Below are 25,278 nucleotides of genomic sequence, written 5' to 3'. Positions count from 1 at the left end.
GAAAGTTGCTAAACGTTGTTAGATGGCATAATATGCTTTGATATCATTGCGTCATATTTGCATTCTGTCAGTTTCAGCCCTTTAAATGTTTGCTTCTTTCCTACTCTCTGTCCTGTTCTCATTTACATGTTTTTCTGTTTTTGTTGTCAGACAACGGCCCAAGCATGAAATAGTGACTGAAACACGGCCCACTACCAGTTAACATGTAGTCACATCCATGTTATTTCCAAGCTTCTAAAATCCTGATTTTATAACTGCGACATCGTCTGATAAAATCACCAAACACATGAAATAAAGACAGAGACTGTGCTGTGATTTCAGCTATATTGTAAAATGATCACTCAGAGGGAAAGGTAGACACAACAGAAATGATTTCTTATTTTGTGCTTCTCACTTGTGGGGCATTAGTAGTGACCTTCTTCTATAGAAAGAAGCCAAAAAGCATTGAAAGATACAAGGAATCTAAGCAGTAGGTACATTCTTAATAGTAAATGAGTGAACAAAGAAACTAAGAACAAGAATTTAGTACAGAATCAAGATCAAATACACAGAACATTTAAAATAGTAACAAAAATAATTATTTTAAAGTGTCTAATGGACATGATGTTGATATGCTTTCCAGGGACACTATGCACTGATCAGAGCGCAACCTACACATTCCACTCAGAGACATTGGTAGGAAGGATTCCAAATCACACCTTCAGAATAATCAGTGCAATTTTAAATTCAAATCCTATTCATACTGGTGGCCAAAGAAATACAGCTGAGATGGGGCTTCTGTTGCTGCAATTTTGTTATTTTTGTCAAGAGGCTGGTAGCAGCTTTTTGGACTAATGGAAGTGTGGATCTAGCCCTAAAATTATGCAAATTAAAGCGTATCAAAGGAATATTTTGGAAAAAACAATCAGGCCTATGAAGCCTATGTTTCAAGCCATGTTGGCAGTTCACAACATTACAGCTGTGTTCCTGCTTGTCTTTTTCTACTGAGCCATGAGGTTATAGGATTAGCTGGCTTTGATGGTTGTGTTGGTCAGCACCAATCATACAGGTCTAACAGGATTACTGGTGGCTCGTTATGATACTGGGACAGCCACAGTGCCTGCTTTAGGTTACTGTGTGACCTCACAATCACCTCTTGAAAAAAAGTCCTGTATTTCCTACCGTCACTTTCATCGCTGTGTAACAGTTTTGTTGCAGGATGGGAAATTGTAGGGAGATTTTGCCTACTGTTTCAGTAGGGGATTGAGTGTGGGGACTGGGTGACCTGGTTTGAACTATGTTGGAGCATGTCGTTTTCTTGATACTGAAAAAGTCCATGAATCTCCATTAGTGAGACCTTAGCACCCATCCAGATGTGTCCTAAGGCAATATAACCTTGCATCCAGTGCTTGGCTCAGTCTTGAAAGAATACTCCAGCTGTCAGACTCATAGTTGACACCAAAGATGAAGATAAAAATCGTTGCAACAGAAACGGAGATATTGTCTTTTTTTCCCAAGCATTCTCCTCCCTTTCAAAACCTGGCGTCTTTATTACTCACAATTCAACTTGACCACCGTTTGTTCCGTCAAAGATTCATGTGGAATGCTAGTAGCAGCTTAATTGACCTTCACCCGCAATCAGAAATGAGGAGTGGGTTACAGAGGTCTGGTTACCTGGTATCTGGTTTCTAACTCCACATCCCCAGAGTTTGTTCACTTTCACACATAGGCTTCAATGCCAACTGACCCTGCATCACCTGAGGCAGGTTTTCAGACTTCACGCAGAGCCCTCCGGGGCTGCAATAGGCTTAATACCCTTTTTCAAATAATGCAGTAGCACTCTCCAAGACCTGTAAACACACTTTGATGTGTAAAATTGATGGAGTACCCCTTTAACTGAGACGATGCCCCCTGTGGTGCTAGCAGGCTGCTCCCCCAATCCCACAGTGGCAGTTCCCAAAGGCTACGTCCGCAAAACTACGTTTTAGTTTTACACCTCTTTTGCTACATTTGATACTGTCCATACTACTGCTGGGATTTTGAGTCCCTAAAACAGAGACTTTTGGGTTGTGTTGTAGTCTGGGCGGGCAGAAATTAGAGCCCTTTGGAAACGATGACCTAGACACCCACAGTCGCTCCCTGACTGGGTCTTACCAGCCTTGACTACCAGTGGTGAATGCAACATGTTTAACAAATTGCAAGCGTTGACCTTGTTGTCTTTGCTAGCAGCTTTTGTGCAGTAAAATTCATTTTTAACCCTACAACTGTCTTTGCTGTTCCTACTTTGTAGTATTTTGCAACTAACCAACTGCAGTGGACAATCCGCCTCCTGTTTTAGCCGGTATGTGCATGCCCAATGTACATGAACGGTCATGTTATATGCATTATAAGGTGTGATAGTACGGATGGAGATCATTTCTGATACAAAGCTAAAATGGTCATCTGGATGGAGATTGTTTTAAATTGAAAACGTAGTAATGTGGATGTAGCCAAAGACTATGCTTTGTAGAGACCTGACAAGGCACTCAGCAGTTTTTAAATCAGTCAGCTGGGTCAGTTTGGATGATTTGTGGTGTAGTGTTTTTAGTAAAAGACACATATTTCTGAACTTGCTAAAAAATCTTATTTACACCTTTAACTGGCTTCTCCTCCTGAGCAACGGCAGCTCAGACTCTTGAGTGTCATAGCAGTAAGAGCCAGCCACTCTACCGAACTGACAGAAAAAAAACATTACTTTTTGGAAACAAAAATACAATCTAAAGTGTCAATAAGTTTTCCAGAAAATTAAATTCAAACATTGAGCAAAAATAGTTGAATATTTTTATATGTTTATGAATGAGGATTTTTCGGATGACTGAAAAAGTGTCCAAGAATAATAAGGATATAAATATGACTGTAGTTGTGTGCTTTGCTGAGGTGAGCACACTAATTTGAAACTGAAATGAAACCAGGGTAAAGCAGGGCAAAACAGATAAAGTACTTAATTACACAAAGGACTTTCACTTAGTATCCACTCTGTTTCTCTTCTGTTTGATTCCTATTGTTCCTCTTTACAATATCTCTTTTAACTTGATGAGTCCCTAAAAGGCCCTTGGCGACCCAGTAAAAGTCCCAGGAACAGTAAAACTGTGTTAAAGTGAGTGATGGTGGAAGCAGTTAGGTTTATATTGATAGCTAGCAGCGCTTTATGAGACTGTGTAGGATACTTTCTGGCAGGGACCCTGAAGAAGGGAGGGGAGAGTAGAGGAAGACAATGCACTGAAGGAGGATACAGCCAGAAGAGTCACATTAAAATGACCTTATTGTTTAGTTTACCAAAGGGAATTGGCTTTTCTGTGTGTACATATTCCCCTTGATGCACTCCTAAAATGCACTGCTTCTCAAGTCACAGCAGCCAGTAAGGCCATGTGTGGTGTGTGTGCAAGGAGAAAGCAGGTTGAAGTTTAATGTGCTGCTTAAGGGGGCTTTCCACTTTGAAATCATCAGTTTACACCCTCAATGTACAGCCTAACAGTGGTGAGATTCAAGCCAGCAAAGAGAATAGCCAGGCAGTTTCAAGTTTGACCGGCATTTAGTAGCAGACTAGAGGAAGAGAAGTTTGGCAGCAGTGAACTTGGGGAAAAAAAAATTGAGGCAAGTGGTGAGATGAGGAGCGATGAGAGGAAGGGCCCCCACAGCGAGAATGTCAAGTGTTTACAAGATGAAGATCTCTCTGTGCATGTCTCCGCTCCTCTGTCTACCCCATGCTTTCACTGACACACCGCCATCGCACCTAATCAGCCAATCACAGCTGAATTCTGTCTAAGAGGCCTGATTGGCTGATTACCCAAGCTCATCAACACACCACCCGGCGCGACTCCAGACACACACAGTAACACAGGCAAGCACATACTAAGCAGTTTGCAAATTACTTAGTGTATCCTGTTGTGTGTGTGTGTGTGTGTGTGTGTGTGTGTGTGTGTGTGTGTGTGTGTGTGTGTGTGTGTGTGTGTGTGTGTGTGTGTGTGTGTGCGCGCGCGTGGGCATATATGCATAATCTGTGCATGCATTTGTTATCTTCTTTGCATTTGTAAAATGTCTGCGTGGGCAACATGTCTGCAAGTCCACAAAGTTTTAAAAAGATGAAGTTGAACTGTTGAGCATCTTAAAAGTAGTTTTACTTTGTAATTGAGTCTTAAATATTATTTCAGATGGGTGTGTGTGTGTGTGTGTGTGTGTGTGTGTGTGCGTGCATGCGTGCGTGTGTGCGTGCGTGCGTGCGTGTGTACGTCTGTGTGCGTATGTGTGTGTGTGTGTGTGTGTGTTGGCGTGCGTGCGTGCGTGCGTGCGTGCGTGCGTATACGTCTGTGTGCGTATGTGTGTTTGTATGTGTGTGTGTGGGGGCACAGTAGTATAGGAAAAAAAAATTTGCCCAGCAGCTATAATTTAGGTTTATTTGTATAACCACCATCTTTTCCGGTGAGTAAACACAAAGGCACAGCCTCAAATTACATTTTTACAAATATGATAATTTATACAAAATATTATAATCATCCTAGTAGCTGTTAATTAAACCGCAAATGTATGTACAATGTAATGTACATCTGGTAAAAGTCTGTACCATATGAAATCCATCATAAGTTGTAACACTAAATTAACTGATGGAAAAGTGCTGGGTAGGAGAGTGGGTTTCAGTGTTCTACAGGAGGACATGCCATGGTGAGAAGTACAAATGTACAAATGAGACTTTGGATAGGAAGTGCGAAGCATGAAACACATGTTCTTTAAAACCTAGATAAAAATAATTGTTAACTCGAGCTTTCTTACATGAGCTGGCACGACGTTCCTGGAGAGTAGAGGTCTTTTCTTAGGGTCTGGGGTTGACTGCAGTTGAACCCTATGATAGCATTTCAGAGCACATCTGTGAGAGTACAAGGGCTGGTTTAAATTGGTGTGCTCAAATAGACACATTTCTCAGTCAATGCAGTGTTTGACACTTGTAATAAGTGAAATGTTTTTATTATTCATTTTATTTTATTATCTCTATCATTTTTTTCACTTTAGTGCTGCAGCATTTTAAACTTACTATATTGCATCTGTCATTACACACAACCTTCATTCTTCCTGTTGTTATTGCTCGACCCTTTCTTCCCTCCATTCATCCCCCCATCCATTATCATTTGTATTTACCCATGCAGAGCATAGCAACACGTGCAGTAAAGCAGGACCCTAAGGCAGATCAATGTCAATATTTATTTCATGTCCAATTAGTGGGGCAGAACCACAGTCCAGTGAATGCAGTGGTGAAAGTAAACGTCCTCTCACAGAGGCTCACAGAAACCACATTACAAGTGCAGCCTGCAGCCTAAGCTCCAGCAGCAAGGAATATGAGTACAAGCGCAGGTTATAGGATTCCAATAGAGCGAGCTACAGGCAGTACCAGGGGGTGAAGCCTCCAGAAAGCAGAGTGAAAAAAGTGAATCCTGTTGCTTTCAGTGGGAGATCCCCCACTATCCTTTTACCGTTTCTTCACCTGTTTTTCTTCTACTGCTTTAAGAAGCCAGTTCATCTTTATCCCACCTATTCTCTATATCGAAGAATCACTGCTGCCAGAGTTAAAGAGAAAGGTCAGGAGATGTCAAAGTCTGTCCTACTTATCACCAACCAAGCTTTAAAATATGTCACGTTTCCACCGTTATGTTTTGTTGTTTTATTATATTATTTTATTTTATTTATATTTTTTTTAACTTAAGCTAATCTATTTGAGTGTTAAAATACTTTTTATAGTGCCAAAGCATTTGTCAAACATTGCAATGAAGAGGGCAAAATAAAGTAAACAACAATAAAGTTTGCTTCTGTATGAATAAGGCAACATTAGCAATCTGAGCAGTAACTGATTTTTTTTAATTGATCTTGCACAGTGTATATTTTAATTTGCTGCCGTTCCCCCTAATCTACAGCATTTCTTCATCATAGCTCAATAATCTCTGCTACATGTTTATTATAATTGCAAGATGAACCGATGCATCACCTAATGAATTGCACCCTTTGTTCTCTCTCTCTGTCCTCCCCAACCCAGATTTATTCCTGACAACTAAAGGCCCAGCATTTGAGACCTGGATCAGTAAGGTAAATATCTAAATATCGTCATTTTAAGAATCCAGTCCAGTTCTGTCAGGGCAGCCAGGAGTGAGTCACTTCACACCTCGGTACCTGTGCAGCAGGATGCATGATCACTGTGTGGTAAATAAGTAGTAGTTTGTTGACTGTTAGTGCTCATATACTCTCTTTTATAACAACATATCCAATTCCTCCTATATAAAGTTTATAACATTGGAGAAATATGGCTGCAACAATCATTTTCATATTGACTGATTTGTAGTCTATTAGGACAAATACAACAGAAAAGTTTAGCAGTAGTAACAACACTAGTGATGTTCAAAATAGCTTACTGTATCTGACCACTGTTCCGAATCCCGATAAGGTAATTCCTCATATTTGAGAGGCTGAAAAAAAATTCAAACAGGTGTGTCAAACATTTTTTAGGGATTTGGAGGTATGATTGCCAACTGATGGGTCAAGGTCTCGAAACCGGACCGTGATTCACGAGCATTCGGGTCTTACTTTGCAACTTCCTAGTGAGCAGCAGCACTACAACCGATACTGTACTACTTGTCTACTAATGCTGTTGTGAGTCAAGTGACCATAGTGGTCTTTAGTCAGACTCTATTGCTCGTAGCAGAAACGAAAGAGTCCGATGATTACTTCCTGGCAACAATTCTTCATTGTTAAGGTGTATGTTTAGATTTAAAGTCATCTGGGCTCAGCCACTGGTTGCCATTAACAAAAGAACTACGATTTGGCCACCGATCGGATGGATATGTGTACCTTTGTTAAATGCAACCAAGGGTATTCAACCTAGTGTTGAAACAGTGATGACCAACCCACCACCGCTTTATTTTCCTTAATGTAACAAACTGATCTGCAAAGCTTTGGTGATCTTGGGGGTGCAGGGCTGTTGGTACTGCTGCAAGTCTAGTTAATATTCTGGGAGAGCAGAGAGGGGAGACCATGGCTCTGGGTTTTTATCGAAGGGGCCTATTTGAAATTCAGCAGGTCGAGGCACAAACTGAACAGTAGTCTATCTTATCACAGAGAGGGGGTACAGGAGAAAGGGAGGGGATGAGGTAAGGAAGAAGAGAGAAACAGAGGGAGATTGAAGGATTTGTCAGAGACAGAATGTGTATAAGGGAAGAGAGAGACCAAGCAGGAGCAAAACAGAGCAAATAAACTGCCATGGCCAAAGACCGGTAGGATGTGTGACGGGTGGCAGGAATGTTGATCAGGTGGAGGATGAAGGAAGGGAATTTCCAATGGGAAACAACAAGATTATTTTGAATTCCAAGCTCTTTTTTAACCTTTGTGTTTTTAGTCATGTTTGTTGACAGTCTGTCTGTCAGTTAGAAGAATTTTTCAAAACCTTGTTCGGTGGAAAGCCCATAGTCATATATTTGTAGCCATGCCAGCAGCATGGCTCTAGAGATGGCAATGTTGGTATGTCAGTAGGCTGGTATACTACTGACAACATTGTGTTGGACTGCCATGAAATTTGGAACAGATATTGATGGCACCAAGGTGACAAATCCATCTGACTTTGGTAATCCTCTTTTTGTTTTTCCTTTAGTGCCATCAAGACGCTGACTTTTGTGATTCAGAGTTAAATATCTATTGACTGAATTCCCATTCAATTTGGTACATTTGAGATCCTTTGAGGATAAATTTGAATGACTTTGAGGATCCTCTGGGTTTTCCTCTATCACTCAAACATTTTTGGCATTTTATTGAAATATCTCATGATCTCCAGATGATGATTTATGAAAATCTTTATTCTGTGACCTTTCATCTCCTGCCATCAAAATTTCTGGTCATCACTCATGACATTCTTGCACTTAGTCTAGTATGATCACTTTGAGCATCCATGCTGGCATATGCATTTAGCTTACAGCGCCGCTGTGCTAAAGCTGCTAGCCTAGCTATAGACTGTTTTTGATAGCAGGACAGAGTGTTTTGCTATTTTGTCATAAATTACTGAACTCACTTCAATAAGAAAGAAAGGTAACACGTGTATCCGATGATTCTTTCAGATCTGTCAGATCTGTATCTAGATGCAAACTAAAAATGTCTAAACATTTTCTATTATTAAAAAAAAAAAAAAAAATTCCACCTTGGCACTCTTGGGGTGCTTTTTCTTTCAACCTTAAGCCTTTGTTTATCTCCCATTAAGCAATGTAGAAAATGTGGAATTAGCAGGTAGATGACAGAGTGGTACTTTGCCTCAGTAAAAATAGAGTCATTCAACATCAAAGATTTGTTTCGTCTCTATAAGGAAACACAGGTAATCTTCTTAAGCTCATAACAAGCCTGGTTGCAAATATGTAATATTTTTAATAGTGGATCTGCACATTTGTCTCCCTGACTCTGTGTGAAGTGCTCTTTTGTTTTGCTTTGTGTCATTTATTTATTATAATTCATTTATCTCTCAATCTTTTATTAGTTCTTCCCTTCGTAGTAAGGGTCAATATCTCAGTCAGTGTGTCTTGTGATTCTTAGCACTGTTCCAACTGCTAATTGCCTGATAAAGTTTCATTGTTTGCTGAAGTGGAGCTTTGAGGAGGAGCGAGGGATTTGGGAGGAAGACAAAGTGAACACACCCAGTTAGACACATGATGAGTTTTAGCTTTGTCAGTAAAAATCTGGTCCTCTGCAGTTTATCTGTAGCACTCCATCTCGTTTCTCTCCTTCAGTCCATGATAAAACGCCCAATGCTTTCCTTTCATCTTGCCACATTCTTGGCACCTTTCTCTCCTTCTTTCTTTAAATTGACGAGCAAGTGCTCACATCCACTTGAATAAATTTGGAAATACTCTTCATCCAAAGGCATCTGGCATACCTGGCCATGTAAGGACACAGACATGCTCGCACATATATACACAAACACACAAGACCAAGCCATTACCCAGCATCCTCAGAGCATTAGACCCCTGTTAATCCCACTGCGGTCTTCGGTTCAATGCGGCTGCATCTATCGGTCACAGGCCAGCACACTCCTCTTTCTCCAGCACTCTGTTTTAATTACTTTTCTCTGTTTTCTTTCCCTCTAAGTCTCCTTCTATGCCTCCCCGTTCCTCTGTTTTCCTGTGATTACACAAGAGAGTGCAGTCACAGAAGGGAGGAAAAACAACAGGCCAGAGAGATGAGTGAATAGAGGTGTTTTCATTGGCCAGCTGGTGGAGCCAGGGGATTTTAAAGGTCAATTCTATAAAGGCTGATGTAATAATTTTGTTCATTAGTGAGCGATATTCTTTCCAGTCACTCCCTTACACATACCTCTGGTCACACACATAAACATATAGACATACTGCAGTCGGCTACAGAGGTCAGTTTACATGGGAGGAACAAAAACTATTTCATAGTGTACATTTGAAACACATGAGCATTTTCCTTCCTTGGGCACTCAACCGTAGGACGGGGATATACTTCACACAGGAAAACAATGAAATGGCCACCTGCAAAATGGCTCATTTCATGCTAATTTGGCTTTGTCATAACTATTACAAATGTTCCCTCCAGGCCTAAAAGCATAATACACTTATAATAAAGTGGTTACATGAGCATAGGCTTTACCTCATAGAGAGCAACAAAATACCAAGATTCTGCATAAAAGTATACAAAACTCTTGAAGAAACTTGAAGATGATTTATTTATAGTTTCTAATGATTATAATGCATCTTTCATCAGGATAACATCATGTGATCAGTGCCACATACAGCCTCTACATCTGTATGAGGTGTCATACTTTATTGCAGGTTAGTATTTAGTGGAAAAAAGTTAAGGCTTCTTCAACAGTAGAAGATATCTTTTGTTGTCACCTTGATCAGCTTTAGTGGGTCACAGCATCCTGTTTTGCTATCTTTTTCATTTGAAAAGCAGTTGATCCTGAGCAGGATAGCTATATGCTAAATATTAATACACTGCATGTCTACAGTCTCACACGCATGGGCACTTTGAGTAGCTCCAACCCTTAATCCCACTCTTCCCAGCAAAAAACAAAACAAAAACATTTGCCGACCCAAAATGTCATGCATCGCTGCACAAAACTTGATATAAACACATTTTTCCCATCAGCGTTTTCATTTCTTCTGCACAATATTGGTTCACTGTGTTGTTTTTAGCCATGTTTAAAAACCAGTTGCCCCAGGACAGAGTCATTTTCCTGCACTTTCGTGCTGTAAAATGTCTTACACCTCCACAAATATATGTCTTTCAGCTGCGCTGTTTGGCAAGGTGTGTGTGCATGTGTGTACATGTGTGTGCACGTGTGGTACATGTTTGTATTGGGTGTGATGTGAACAGAGGGCAAGAATAATAACAAGACCTATAATCCTTTCATCTTCACACATCAATCAGCTGTGCTCAAACGCACGCGCACACACGAGCACCCGTATACACAGCGTTTTAATCTGACATCTTGCAATCAGGCAACCAGCACCAGTCAATCACACTGACTAAGATCTCATCCTCAACACACAGAGTTAAGACCGTATTGCTGTGTGTGTGTGTGTGTGCGTGTGTGTGCGTGTGTGCGTGTGTGTGTGTGAATGGAAGCTTTTGATCTAATGCATTAATTCTCTCTGCTTTTGAACAGATCAGCTTCACAGTGTGTCATTTCCTTTTCCATGGTTCCACGTCCATACGCGCATACATTAAAGAAAGCAGGAAGGGGTTACATACAGTATAAGTATGTCCCTCTACATTTCATTAACTTTACATTTTTTCTTAATTATACAAAATTTGAGGTTTTTATGAGAGGTCACTCAAAAGTATAATAAAAATAAATAAATAAATCATGATATTTGATTCAAAACATGGGTTCACATTGGGCTACCATGCACGTATTTGTGTGTGTCTGTGTGTGTGTTACACTAATTCCCTGGAAGGTTTGTTTGCACATTCAATACACAGCAGTTACAGAACCAATAATTCTTTACAAATTAAACAAATGTATCCACTACCAGTGATAGCCTGAATCTTTGGCTGATGGATTTCTTGTAAGTCACCAAAATCATTGCCTTTAAATTTGAGCTTCATTGGCATTCAAAGTATCAAACATGCTGCAAATAATTAACCTCTGAAAGCACTTGATTTGTGTGCTTTGAATAATTGAAACAAAATGTAATATTGGACTAAATGTACTGACTAGCCTGCATCTGCAAAACGTCGCACACAGAATACCAACTCACCAGCAGCATTTCAGGAGACATCATATGACTAAGTCTTCAGTTTGAAGGCTGTGAAGCCCAGTGGTTTACTGTGGTTTTGCAGAGGCAGCACTTTTCAAAACCAATAAATGGACATTTAATACTATCAAATGTTATGTATGATTTGTCCACATATCTAGTGCTTAATCATTTTTCTGCCACCAATCTACTGCAGATAATTACTGCAGAAACTGCATTTGGGTTTTTATTGTTTCAGCCACAGTCAGCATATTTTAGATTTCTGTGATTAGCAGAGGCTGAAGTCAAAACAAATGAATCCTCATGACATTCAGAAATAATTTCTTCATTCATTTAAAGTATCTGTAAATGCAGCTCATTGCATGGTTTTTCTGTAACTGTGCAAAAACTTTTGAAAAACATTGATCTTTCCAAACTGAAGCGTTTTTTGCTCTGCACTTCTAAAGACTACGTATTAGATAGAGTGTATGCCAACATTTTCTTTATCACTGCACTTACTACTCATCTCCTAGTTATTAAAGTGCTTTGCTTATCCCAGAAACGTAAAACACTTTTCCTGCAAAAGATATTTTTTCCCCCCAGGATACCCACATTGCTCCAGGTAACAAGAACATTTACCAATATACAGGATGTGATGTCCCAGTTTCAGTAAGGGTATCTCTGTACTATTGTTCATTCAACTTCCCCTTATCACTGACCAGTCACCCTGTCCCTCCAGCTGAAAACCACCCCTACAGCATGATGCTGCCACCACCATGCTTCACTGTGGGCATGATATTGGGCAGGTGCTGGGTGGTGCCTGGTTTCCTCCAGACATGTGCTAGAATTGAGGCCAAACAGTTCAATCTTGGTTTCATCAGATCAGAGAATCTTGTTTCTCACAGGCTGAGAGTCCTTTAGGGGCTTTTTTTGCAAACTCTCCCTGTCTCTCTTCTTCTCATAAATCACTAATGTTGGCATCAGCAGGCAACAGTTTCCCGCTGCACAGCAGACTCACATCTGTTCCTACATACACATGCACACACGAACACACACACACACACACATATCACACACACCCTCTACCCCCCTCCCCCTCACTAATATCTTATTTCCTCTTCTTTTCTCCTCCTCCTTATCCCTTCCCCTCTGTAAAGGGCACCCCACACCGTTGGCATTCAACGTTTGTTGAAACACTCACAACCATTGTTTTCTATGTAAGCCCACACACCAGCAGCATCAAGAGGCACATAAACCTGTGATGACACGCCATGTCAAGATATGCCACAGCACTTTTTCCCCACTGGAAAAGCAGTGAAAATGCATGGATACAGTACAGCAGATGTGTGGTGTGTGGCTACAACCATCAAACCACACAGCTGTATGTGATGCAGCCTCATTGTGTTACCATTAAAGGCAACAGACAACTAAAGATATAGCTATAGCTGAAAAGAATCAATTCATTAATTAGTTGATCGACAGAAACTTAAGGAACAGAAAATCTGTAACAATTTTGAAATCATCATTGAGCCATTTTTTGAGTTAAAAAATGAGTATTTTTGCTGCTTTTCTTCATCAGACAGTATATCAAATCAAAATCTTCAGGTTTGAACAAAGCAAACAAACACATTTGAAAACATGTGCTTGGAATCTGGTTAATTGAAGTGGGCCCTTTTCACTGTTTTTCTGATGTTTTATTGACCAAAAAAAAACTAACTGATTTCTTAATGAAGAAAATAATCATCAGTTGCAACGCTAAGATCAGTTAGTGCTGACGTGATTAGTTGATTGCGAAATGTAATCAGCTGTGATTTTAATAATCATTTAACTGACTGAGTAAATGTTTAAACAAAGGGCAAAACAATCGCTGGTTCCAATTTCTCACTTTTGAGAATTTATTTTTTTTCTTTTTATGTCAGTTGTACATTTGAGCATTTTGTAGATGTTATAAACCCAACATTCGCTCATGAGCAAGTTAAAAGGTATTTTTTAGTTTTAACTTTTAATGAAAAAGTAATTTGTAGATTAATCTACAACATCATTAACATTTTACTTCAATATACTAAAAACTTCAGTAAATGTTGCAATGACCTGAGTTTAGCTGCATGTAAAAGAATAAGAACACACTTTAAATTTTGAATGGGTAGCCTGAATAAAATGCTCCCTCTAAGTGGGGGGAAAAAAAAGTAAAAAAATAAAAGATTCATATCCCTTTAATCTTCACATTTTGAGATTTGATCTGAGCAGATAATATGATTCTTTCTCTTTTTGGCAACAGTATATATATATATATATACAGTATTTGAAGATACTATACAATCACTACATCATTTAGTATAAATCACTTGTAATTGTCCAGACGCTGCTGTGAATATTCAGACTATTCAGAACCTTGCAGCTGTGGTTGTCCAGCATCTGATATAATCACTGCATATATGCAGCTCCTGACAGCGAAGTTTCTGCACATGTATGCATTTCTCATGCATATACTGCACACAGACACACAAAAGCCATTCTTTGTAACTCAGTTTCTATAGTCCATCGGAGGCCCCATGATCCTTGATCCTATAGAGTAAAAGCATAGAGCCAGAATGTTAATTTTTACACCTCTGTTCTCTGTCTTCCTCACACTTGATCCACTGGATCTGTGACATTATACGCCACAGTTACTGAATTGAAGTTTACTTATTCATGACTCTTGAAGAAAACAGCATTCCAGTAGTTATAATATGTATGAGCATATATGAAACTGCATAATCTCTCTCTCTCCCTTCTTTTCTCTCTCTCTTTGTCTACATAATGGTTACTCTCTCAGAATGGGAACTTCACCAAAGCTGAAGTCATGCCAGCGAAGCCACCAGCCAGCGTCATTGGACAGTCCTCCTTTGTCGATTTCGGTGAGAATGACAAACATTTGTTATTTGCTGTCATTTTTTCCCAGTGTCCTTGTGGGTGGTTGTGACAGACTAACAGAGAGATCCATGTTAAACATAGCACTGGCATGTACGCTGGAGATTTGGTTTGTAATCAGAGTCAGAATGCATAAAGTCAAAAACACATCAAGTCAGTGTTGAAGTGCACTCAAGATACTCAGAGTTGTACCGGGCCAGATTATACTGTAAAGTGCTATGCCCCATATATCTGTATGTGTGCATGTGTGTGGCAGATTCATCCCTGTCCTTTAAGCTCGCTCTGCATTTGAAGCTGTGGAACTTCAAAAGCTTCCAAATACGACTGTCTGGTCTTTTTGGCTTTAGACTTTTCACTATAGCCCTCTCATCACAACTTTCTTTCCGCACACAAACACCAGCCATGCTCACCCCCTTACCAGACAGTCTAATCTTACTCATGAACACACAGTTGCAGACACACACTGTGATACACACACTCAATCCCACATGCAGCCAGATTTTTGTGAACATCTTATCCCCTTAAACAATCTTGGCCCATGGTATTCATTGTTCAGCTCAGCTTTACATTTATCCTCAGCAAATCTCTGCTGGCTCTCTAATCTCCAGGCTGCAGCCTGTGCGCCACAAAGTGGCCCCTCGTCGCTCTTGTCAGAGCAAGCACCTTAGCCAGGGGACGGGGAAAGTTGTGGTGGCTACTTATGCTTGTTTTTCAGGGTAAATTCTAGTGAGATAAACAATCTGATGATATACAACAGTCTGGCTTTAGTAGAGGCTGAAAGAGAGAATTGGATGAGCTATATTCCTCTCTCTCTCAGCTTATGCTTTCAAGATGGACAATGTGCTGTACCTCCAGGTGCTATAATGTAGCTGGTCAGGTGCCAAAAGAAGATTGACTGTACTGAGCCCCCTCCATTTTAAAAGTTAGTCACTCTGAAACTTAATTCAATGAAATGTTAAGCTGTGACATGCTAAAACATAGTGTGACAGTAGCACAAGTAGAGAGGAGTCATGGAGTCAGCAAATTGACTCAGTAATGTCACAGTAATGTTTCAGAACTGGCACAGCAATATCCAAATTTAAGTTTGATAACTTTATCCATCTGTAACCAGCATAAGGCAATGGTGATACCAGATCCTGAGGCCTATTCGCACCAGAAATTGGCACAAATTCATCCACACACAATATGTGCTTATAGAAGTGTCGTGTCACACACAAACGACTGTCACTGACGAGCTAACTGCTAAAACTCGGCTCTCAGTTAGCAACCTATCTCAAGAGACATATATCTGTACCATTGACTCTTGTCTCATAACTGCCTGCAAACCATCCATGTCTCTTTGTGGAGCAGTTTATAGTCAGACAGAGGAGGATTAACATAAGAGTGGCGTGTGCAGCACAGCTAATAAGCTACAATGTTCATGTCTTGGACTCTCCAGCTTTATATTGCCCTTAAAGTTAAACGCTGTCAAGACTGTTTGCAGTCGGTCAAAGGAGAGAGTTCTCATGTTAAAGTTCATCAGAGTTGAATTTCAGTGCAAAGGATCTGGACAGATTTACTTCACCTCTGCCAGCAAACCTACTGACCTACCATTCCACTGAAATTAGTAATTTTTGACCATAAAAATTCAAAGTTTTAGATGCTGATGTGACTACGTGTACTGAATTCAGCAAGGGGGCATTTTATTGCTTAAAAAAATCAACTTTTCATTTGTAAGAGGGAAGATTGTTTTAGTGTTTATTTTCAAAGTTACATAAACTTATTAATCTGCAAGACTTTTATTTTTAGTTTAGTAGTTCATTTTGTCTAATGTCTGTGGTGATTTTACATGACACTTCTCAGAGATCACTTATACACCCAACATCATATCATATTCTTTCTCATTGAGAGAGGAAAGTTAGGTTGTTGTTGAAAAATCTGCACATTTTAATGTAATTCAAGAGAAGCAACACAGGACTGCTTGATGTCTCAAGGGGAAAGACTGCAGTGTGTCCTCCTTCTGAACAACCAAACCCAGATGGACAAAGCATCACTTCGTATGAACTGGAATAGGATTCTTCCTACCAGAAATAGCAATATAAAACTACTGACATTCATTTGTATGAAAATTATTGTGAATAATGTATGTATAATTATCATCGTGATCAAGATAAATAGTTCAGAAAAGAAATCAGAAAATTCACATATATCATAACAAGTTTACAGCATTTTCTGGTTTGCTACTCTTGCCTTTTTCTCTTTTCTTTTTTTTTTTTTTTTTCTCATAACATTAAGACCCTTATCACTCAGTTTGAGCTATGTGCTGTCCTTAGATGTGCAATGTTGGATGCATTTTAATTAACTTTTGGTCTGGTGTGGCTCTCATGCACATGAGCACACACACACAGGCACACACAAGCTTCGCACTGATAAACACATCCTTATTGGCAAGATTAATCTGTTAATCTCATTGCAGCTAGGGGTGTCCATCAAATATTTAGTGAACAAACTTCCCCTTCCCAAATTGGCAATAATGTATGAGCCAGAGGGGAAATGACCTATATGCTGTGGGTGTGTGTGTGTGGCTGTGTGTGTGTCATGAGGGAATCTGTGTGACAGCGTGTGTGTGTGTGTGTGTGTGTGTGTGTATGTGTATGTAATTTGCTTGCGAACGTGTATGTATTTAATTTATCATCTCTGGGGGCGGTGATCTTTTTTTGTTTAAATCTCAAGCTTATCTCGACAAAAACTTTTTCATTTCTTTAATCCTTTTTCTCTCTCTTTTTTTTTTTTTCTTTCCTCCTTCGGCTCGGAAATGTCATTTCAAGACGTTGCCCTCGTTAGCTGGGGATTGAAGCCTTTGAGGGTCATGCTTCTAATAATCTGCCAAATTCTGGCAGAGAGATGCCTTTGCCGGATGTAATGTTTTTTTGTTCTATTTTGTCTGCTTCGCTCGGTCCCTCCTCAGCTGTCGCTGTCTATCTTTATTACTCGTGATCTATTGTATATTTGCTATCTACAGCTTACTCGCTTTTTATGCTTGCTTTCATTCTCCTCCCTCGATTCTTCATCTGAACAGTTTTAGGTGTTACTGGATCTTCACATTTTATTACATTGTTGCTTGCTGTTTTTTAGACCCTTTTTCTTCTAGGATGTTGAGCATTCATCATAGCCTTCCTAGTCACTATTCACTCTGCTTAAAAGATACATAATTTGTCATGATGAGTATTGAACCATATATAGAACAATAATATATAATACTATGTAAAAACGTTATCATATGGGTGTAATAAGCAATAATTGAATCGCTGTATGCAGTTGGTGCTAGATTACATCAGACACACTATATCAAATAATGTCAGACTATTATTTGAAACAAATTCATCACCCTAACTATGTCTCTTAGTCTTTGTCTGTATTTCTAATTCCCATATCGTTAGGCGGAGACGGAGAGAGATGCTCTGTGCCAACAAGAGTGGAGTTAGGGTTTGTTATAAAATCAGTAGGGCTGAATGGGAGACTCTGTATGAGTCAGAAAAGACTGGCAAGAGATGCACATAAAATTGAAAAAAAAAAAAAACCCTGCACTCTTAGGTAGAAACTCTTTGAATATTTTAATGGCTCACGTCCAGAGGATGCATTTCAGCCTGAAGCAAGCAACGTTCTTTCCTGTATAATCTGTTTAAAGTAGAAACACAAACACACACATGCACAAAGCTCAAGTGAACACAGAAATGATACAATGGACACTTTTCCTCAGTGTATTCAAGTCCAAATCTGAATAACCATTATGTATGTTATGTATGCAGCAAGGAGAATAAAAAGGCATATATGAAGTTGATCGTCACAAAAGGTCGTTTCTTAGTTAAAATGGTCTGAGAAACTATAGCGATAGTCCTGCACATGTGTTGTACATACAGTTGTCCAGTTGACAGTCAGTTTGTTAAAATACACCTCTTGTATTTAAGGGCTTCTGAACTCATTTTATGTGTAAGTATATGAGCAATGAACAACAACATTCAAAACTATACGTAATGTAATCTATGCGAGGCGAACAAAACAAAAGGACGCATTTAAATAATTTTTTTTTTTTAATTAGCAGCATTGCTCAACGAATGGCATGGTTGGTTGCTTGGATGGTCTAGACTAAGATAAATTGCCATGAAATTTGAAAGGTTGACAGTTTTGGTTTTTAGTGAAATGTCTTAAGTATTAATGGATTACTGTTGAGTCTGGTACAGATATTCATGATTCCCAGTTGATGAATCCTAATGACTTTAGAGATTCCCTGACTTTTCATCATTAGGTTGCCCTTTATGGTTTTGAGTGCAACAGCCCAACAGTTACTGGACAGATGGCTGTGAAACCTGGTACAGATATTCATGCCATCCTCAGGATAAAATTGGAATTCTCCATTGATTATTAGAAGGAGTAGAGCATGCAGACGCTTGCATTTTGCTCAACACATCGTTGTGTCTAACTTCAGCTTCACAGAGCTGCTAGCATGGATGTATCATTGATCCCTCTTGTAGCTAACAATAAGTTACCTTTTGTAAGCTGCTAATAAATGTCTTGCATATTTCTGACACAGTCAGCCTAACCGTTCAAGTACATACTTGAAGTGACATTAAAATGTTCAAAAAAAATTCCCAAGTTGAAGTTCTGAGTGGTTTCATACACAGCCCTGAACAGAAGTTTTACAACACCCCCATTTTTCCAGTTTTATTGAAATCTTAAGCAAATCCAGTGAATAACCTTAAACAGTGCTAATCCTATATAGAGAATTATGAGGCAGCTGCCACCGTATGATTTCTATCAGTATTTTCTAACAATATATCACTCAGTGGATTTCTGTCATTTGTAATTGATCCTACAGCGTTATGCCAATGTGTTGGGGTTTCCTCTTTGGCCAAAACTGCTAAACAGGAAGAAAGGAGCTGCAGTTTTCCTCAAGGAATTCCCTCCATCTGTTTTTTCTGTAAAGCAGAAATGCAGTGCCCTAATATATTGTGTCTGTTCAAACAGGTGAATACTGTTTCTTTCACAGCCTAGCACAGTTCACATTTCTCAAAGAGGAGAAGAAACAGTGCAGACAGTGATTATTGTAGGTGATAGTGAAAGGTCTGCTCCATTCCCTTTTGGCTAGGCCCTATTCCTCCACATTATCACTGTTTAATGTGTGTTATCATCAGTACTTCAGTCAAATGTTTCCATTAATTTCTTAGGTTTTACATTGGTTGTGAGATGAGGTTTATCTTTGTTTACTAGGTTTGTTGTCTGTTGGAAGGGTCAGCCCGCTTTGTATAGTTTCAGTTCTTTCTGTGTTCGTCAGGGAACAACAGAATAATAGATTGTTTACAATTGTGTGGTGTTCTGTATGCTTATGCCCCCCAAACACACATCTGAGTGGGTGGTATGTTCAAGTTAGCTGAGGAGGAAAAGGTAAAATGCCATTCAGTGTTCAATAGGGAGGAGAGTAGGTAGCAGCTTGCTGTGAGGCTGCAGTTTTTGTGGTTGTTATGGCTTGAGCACATACTCTAGCCTGCCGACCTACTATTTGGCGATACCCCTCTAAAGGTTTCCAGTGCCCAAATACCACTGCTGCCCTTTACATGGCGTGGCAGTTAAGTAATATTTTAATGTTACTGACGAGATGCTGTGAATTTGGACAGGTGAGGGAAAGGATCAGATGCAGAGTTCAAGACAGGACGAGGAAAAAATAATTTTTTTTTTAATTTTTTCAATTAATCATTTAATATAGTTTTTAAAATGTCATGACTTTGTGAAAAATGCACGAGATGACATCTCCTAAATTGTTTATTATTGTCCTTTTGGAAATTCCTTGGGATTCACTAGAGCTCCTACAATGCTTGCTTGTAAACACTATGAGCAAGTTGAAGGCACGGTACACATGTATATGTATGCACATGATCAGGATCTTAGCACATCTGCCTCATTTAGAGCCAAAACCCTGTTTAAATTGTTGCAAAGGTAAACAGGCCAAGGTAAGAAATCAATCAATAAATAGATAGGTTAGTGTCAACAAAAACTGAAAACCATGTCAATTACATAGAAAACAGGCCTTTAATAGGGAGTAAAAAACTTGAAAGGTAAGGCAAACCATTCCTACAGCTGTCCCAACTTTTGTTGATGACTTACAAACCCCCATACTGTAAATAAAGATGGCCGTAGCCTCCATGACGTCACCGATAGGTTCTAAAGAGTGGTTTTGAAACTCAGAGTGGGCTGCTGAGCTGTTGCCATCTTAGCGTTACCTGACTCTACCTAACTCCTGGCTAATTCAAAAGGGGGTTCAGTATCTTACCCAAACAAACTTCAATACATGGCCTGGAGGATCCGGGAATCGAACCTCTAACCTTCTGATTAGTGGAGGACATGCTCTACTTCCTCCGTACCTAGCTAGTTAAAGAGCTATAAGAAAGAATACTAGAATTTCACTCACAATACTGTGCTACAGAAAGTAGTGCTGTACATTACATTGCAATCAGAATTGGTGAAAAAAAGGCAAGTAACAAAGCAGGACAGACTGGTTGGTCAGGGGTATGTCTTACAGCAAGATAATGAGCCAAAACATTAGAAGAAAAGAACCAAACGGTGGCTTCACACGATGGAAGATCAGCACAGTCTCCAGACTTAAACCCCATGGAGCTGGTTTGGGATGAACTTGACAGAAGGTGAAATCAAAGAAACTAGCAAGTGCATCCCCTTTTTGGGAATTTCTTCAACAGTATTGGGATGAACAATAATTCATTTCCATAGAGAAAGAAAGTCACGAGTGTGTCCAGCTGCTGAATGAGTCCAAAATTTAGACTAAATGTAGGATTTAAAATTTCATGAGTCCTGATTCCTGAGAACATATGAAGGACACCTTACAGTAAAGAATGCAACCAAATACAAAAAAAAAAAAAACACAGGCTTTGAATTGTTTTTTAATTATTTATGGTTGTTTTGAATCAAGCTTATCTGACACAGTTACAAAAAATAACAATCATAAAAATTGATAATAATAACTGGAATACACTGTTTGTTGGGTTGAATTAAATTGTGCAGGTGTTGCTGTTTTTGTTGTTTTACATGTATTTGTTCTTTATCTACAATTTAAAATTTTCCTCTTTTCCACCAATCTGTTGACATTATCATTCAGTGTTTGTCTCTCTGTGTGTTGCCATCACATGAGCTCTGACCGGCTTCTCCCTCGGCTAATTAAAGAACACATCTAGGCTTTCCCGAAAAGCCTTGAAGGAATGACCGCAGAGAGGCCGAATGAAGGAGAGGAGAGAAAGAGTGAGGGGGAATAGCACACTTCAAAGATGATGTGAACAGAGATAGAGAAGAGGATAAAAAATATAAATATATGCCGAAGTTAATGATCTGGAGAGGAAGGAGGACAAGATGGCAGGGATGATAATGAAGGAATTAAGGAAAGGAGGAGGAGAGGAGAGATGAGATGGACCAGAGAGCAGCATTGCATCCCTCTGTGATCTGAAGTGGGAATTATTTCCATCACACATCTCACTGTCCATTTCGCTCCATCCTTCTACCTCTACTTTTATCTAGCCGTCTCCCACTACATGTTCTTCGTCGTTTCTCCACCTCCCTCTACATTTTCCCTGTATCTGTCTTGTTCTCTGTTTCTTTAAGTTCAAATGTATATATTTTTATTTGAAATATATAATAATATACAGTGAAAACGGCAGCTATCGTAATTTTAACCATACAGTACAATGAAATTGATATTATATTGATTGATGGAAATTGATATTTAACAACACTGGCTGCTGAGTGTCATCCCAGTTTGATTAAGTCCATATTTTTGCAGGCTGTTAGGTAGATTCCAGCAAGTTCTGCAGCTCTGCCTCATTTCTACCTGAAAAATGTTTTATTTAGCTTTATCAAGGAACATTTAGTAAGCTGCAGCCACTTTAGATTTACAGAAGCAGCTTAGTTTCAAGTTTGCACACCAGTTATAAATCTTGACAGCTATATTTAATAAGGCCTGCCTGTCTGTTTGGCAAACAGGATCATTACAGTAGTCACAGAATTTCACAGTCAACTATAATAGAATTAAAACTATTTGAGTTTCGCATTTAGATCTTGTAGTGAAGTCTGACCTGGGGTCTTCAGCAGCTGGAAGGTTTCATTCGTGGGAGCAGCCGGGCTTCCTGCCTGAGCATCTCTCAGCATGTGATGTATTTGCAGTATCTATCTAGTATCTTAAGGATCGTTACTAATGGGTCATGTGCCACTTTACTATCATATCACATCTTTGAAGATTTCAAAGAAAATATTGATGTCAATTTGAATGTGATTTTTGACAATAATGAAAGACAATACATGCATTCTCACTGTCTCTGTACATTCACATGGCAAAAAGAGTTTCCGAGCCAAATGTGAGTGAAAAGCTTTGACGACTTTATTTCCCTTGATCAGTATTTTGGCATTTTTTAAGTTGTATCTTTTTTGGTGACCAACTCTGGCAGAACTCAGCTTTGACTCAAGCTCAATTCCTTTGCTTTTTGATTTTGTCCTATAATTTAAGGAAAAAAATATATTTGAAAATCCCTCCTTTAGCAGATAAAAATTCACTGATGTTGTATTTCGTTAATGTAATCTTATAGCTGAACCTGGATGATCTGTCACACCAGCACTAGGTTCAGTGCTATACTCGTGGCAATTTTTCATCCAAGATATGGACATTTCACTATTCACCTGTCCCTCTGTTTTTGCCACTAATGTCCCAGATACAGGACTGACCTGACCTCAGAACACACATGGCCGACATTATAAATACTGTAAACACCAAAAACAGTTAGAATTCATTTGGATCTATAAGTGTCAAGTCTGTTTTACCGATCTGTTGAAAGTTATCTGCTTGAGTAGCCTCCACAGGCAGCACACATTGGCTGAACTTGCAGTGTGTGTGTGTGTGTGTGTGTGTGTGTGTGTGTGTGTGTGTGTGTGTGTGTGTGTGTGTGTGTGTGTGTGCGCGCTTGTGTGTGTGTGTGTGCGCTTGTGTACGTGTGTGTGTGTGTGTGTGTGTGTGCGCGCGCTTGTGTACGTGTGTGTGTGTGTGTGTGTGTGTGTGTGTGTACATGTGTATGTGCTTGTGTACGTGTATGTTCATGGATGCGTGACGGGAATACGCCTGTGTTTGTGTGTGAGCAGTTCTGTTTCCAGTTCTAGACTCTTAATAGATGCACAGCATATGCCAGACAAAACAGGCCCATCTGCCTTATCACTGAGGTAATTGCATTTTTCAAAGTGACAGCGGCCGATGCATAATTCATCATTAGGTAAAGCACAACAAAGTCCCACAACCAAGTGTGTCAGCTAGCTTCAATGCAGGTAGGATGGAGGGAGGCTGCTCTGCGACCAGCAGCTCACGAAGATAGGGAGATTTTTCAGACAGCGAGACGGGAGTGTGTTTGGAAGTGATATTTAAAATCGGCAAGGCTGTCATCATGCTGTGTGTGTGTATGTCTATGTGAGAGAGTTGGTGTGTGTGTGTAGGTAAGCCAGCATGTTAACAGGACAGTGTATTTCTCTCTGCTCTCCCCCCTAGGCGTTTTTTCTTCCACTCATCTTATTATATTGTTACATCCAACCTCTCCTCCTCTCCATCTTTTCCGTGTGCCTCATTCTCTCCTCAACCTCTGCACACCTTTCACACTATTTTTTTTTTACATTCATTTTCCTTTGTTTTCAGCTGTCTTGTCATGTTTTCAGCCAGTGCTTTTTCAGTTTCGGATTCTCCATCAGTGTCTCTCTGTCTCAGACTCCTGCAGAAATGGATTTACCTGTACCTGTTAAAGAAGAGGTAGTGGTGTGCCGCCTGGCTAGTTAAGATTACAGTAAGTTGTGTGAGCAGTATCACACAACAGCATACATCTGCAGTTATGTTAAAGACATCCCTTCAGACCATATTAATGAAGTAAAAATGCAGCAGTGGGAAAAAATAAAATCTCCCAATCAAGCACCATTTTGTGATATCTCTTGCATTTAGAAATATTCCAATCCAAATGCAAATGATCAACTCTCCTGGGTTTACAGTTTCCTGGTGCAGATATTAATTTGCACATTTTAATATGCAATTTGATGCAAATTGCAAAGTACATCTGACACAAAAGTGTCCTTCATTGAAAGTAAAAACCACATCTCCTTTCTTTCTTATTCCAATATCTGCTGCACAGTAATTATGCACAAGTAGTACTCTCAATTATAAGGATCCACCCACAGTGCCCACACACTAATTAACTCTTTATTTTTGAATTAATTAAAAAATTTCATAGTGTTGCACACTACATGTGTTGTATATTCAAAAGGAAAAACACAACTTCTCTTTTGTGTTTGTATTAACCTTTACAATAAACCAAAGGTTTTCAAACTGTAAGGCATCCTTCCCCCGGGGGTTAGGGGAGATTTAAGGAGGGGTGAGAGTGAGGTAGAGATGAGGTGAAAGGGACAGGTGCATACTGGAAGTTAGTTATTTTAGTTTGCCTGTTGATTAGCCATGCTCGCCAACACAATCAACAGTTCGAGCTACGCTCTGAATGAGACACTTAGCGCTTTATTGCTGCAAATTGCCTCAAATTTCATACTCCTTCTGAGTCAAACTCAGTGAAATCTGAACACACAGACATGATGCACATATTTTTAAATCTAGTGTGACTCTCACTTCCCAAGGATATCACCATATCTGTCAGACACTCTTTATGACTGCAAAATTTGCCTGAGAATTATTTCATTTTTACATTTTTGTCAGTATCAAAGTAATCCAGTGATAGTTGTCAAATACAAATAGCCCCCTTTAAATATTCATAGACTGCACTGTTAGCTCCTCTTGTATGTTTACTTAAGCTCTGTCCCAAATCCAATACATACTAATTCCAAGCAGGTTTTGAATATGTAGCGTGTTTACACTGGTAAAGTGACAAAATGAAGTATTCTCTAACCATACAGTGTGCATACAAAATACCATTGATTTCTGAGTGCCTGTAACATCATCAGCCTAATTAATGCAGCTGAGCAATCAGCTGACACACCTGATCTTTATTAGCTATTAGGTACTTTACCTGTCCCCGAGTAGAACTGGGTGTCTTTCTAACAGGAGCCGCTATTGGCTAATACAGCTTAT

The 25,278-nt window shown here is 39.4% G+C and overlaps 1 protein-coding gene across 1 annotated transcript in view; it reads left to right on the top strand.

Annotated features, from left to right (window-relative positions):
- The window catches only part of itfg1 (integrin alpha FG-GAP repeat containing 1), a 147,496-nt gene that overhangs the window by 22,667 nt on the left and 99,551 nt on the right, over positions 1-25,278 (top strand). The window contains exons 7-8 of the mRNA XM_022745550.1: positions 6,038-6,087; positions 14,050-14,131. Coding sequence (XP_022601271.1) covers positions 6,038-6,087; positions 14,050-14,131 — 132 coding nt within the window. The remainder of the gene's footprint in view (positions 1-6,037; positions 6,088-14,049; positions 14,132-25,278) is intronic.

This window comes from Seriola dumerili, unplaced genomic scaffold (assembly GCF_002260705.1).
Source record: "Seriola dumerili isolate Sdu_G_001 unplaced genomic scaffold, Sdu_1.0 BDQW01000003.1, whole genome shotgun sequence".
Classification (NCBI taxonomy): domain Eukaryota; kingdom Metazoa; phylum Chordata; class Actinopteri; order Carangiformes; family Carangidae; genus Seriola; species Seriola dumerili.
This window is presented reverse-complemented; position numbering and strand designations above follow the sequence as displayed.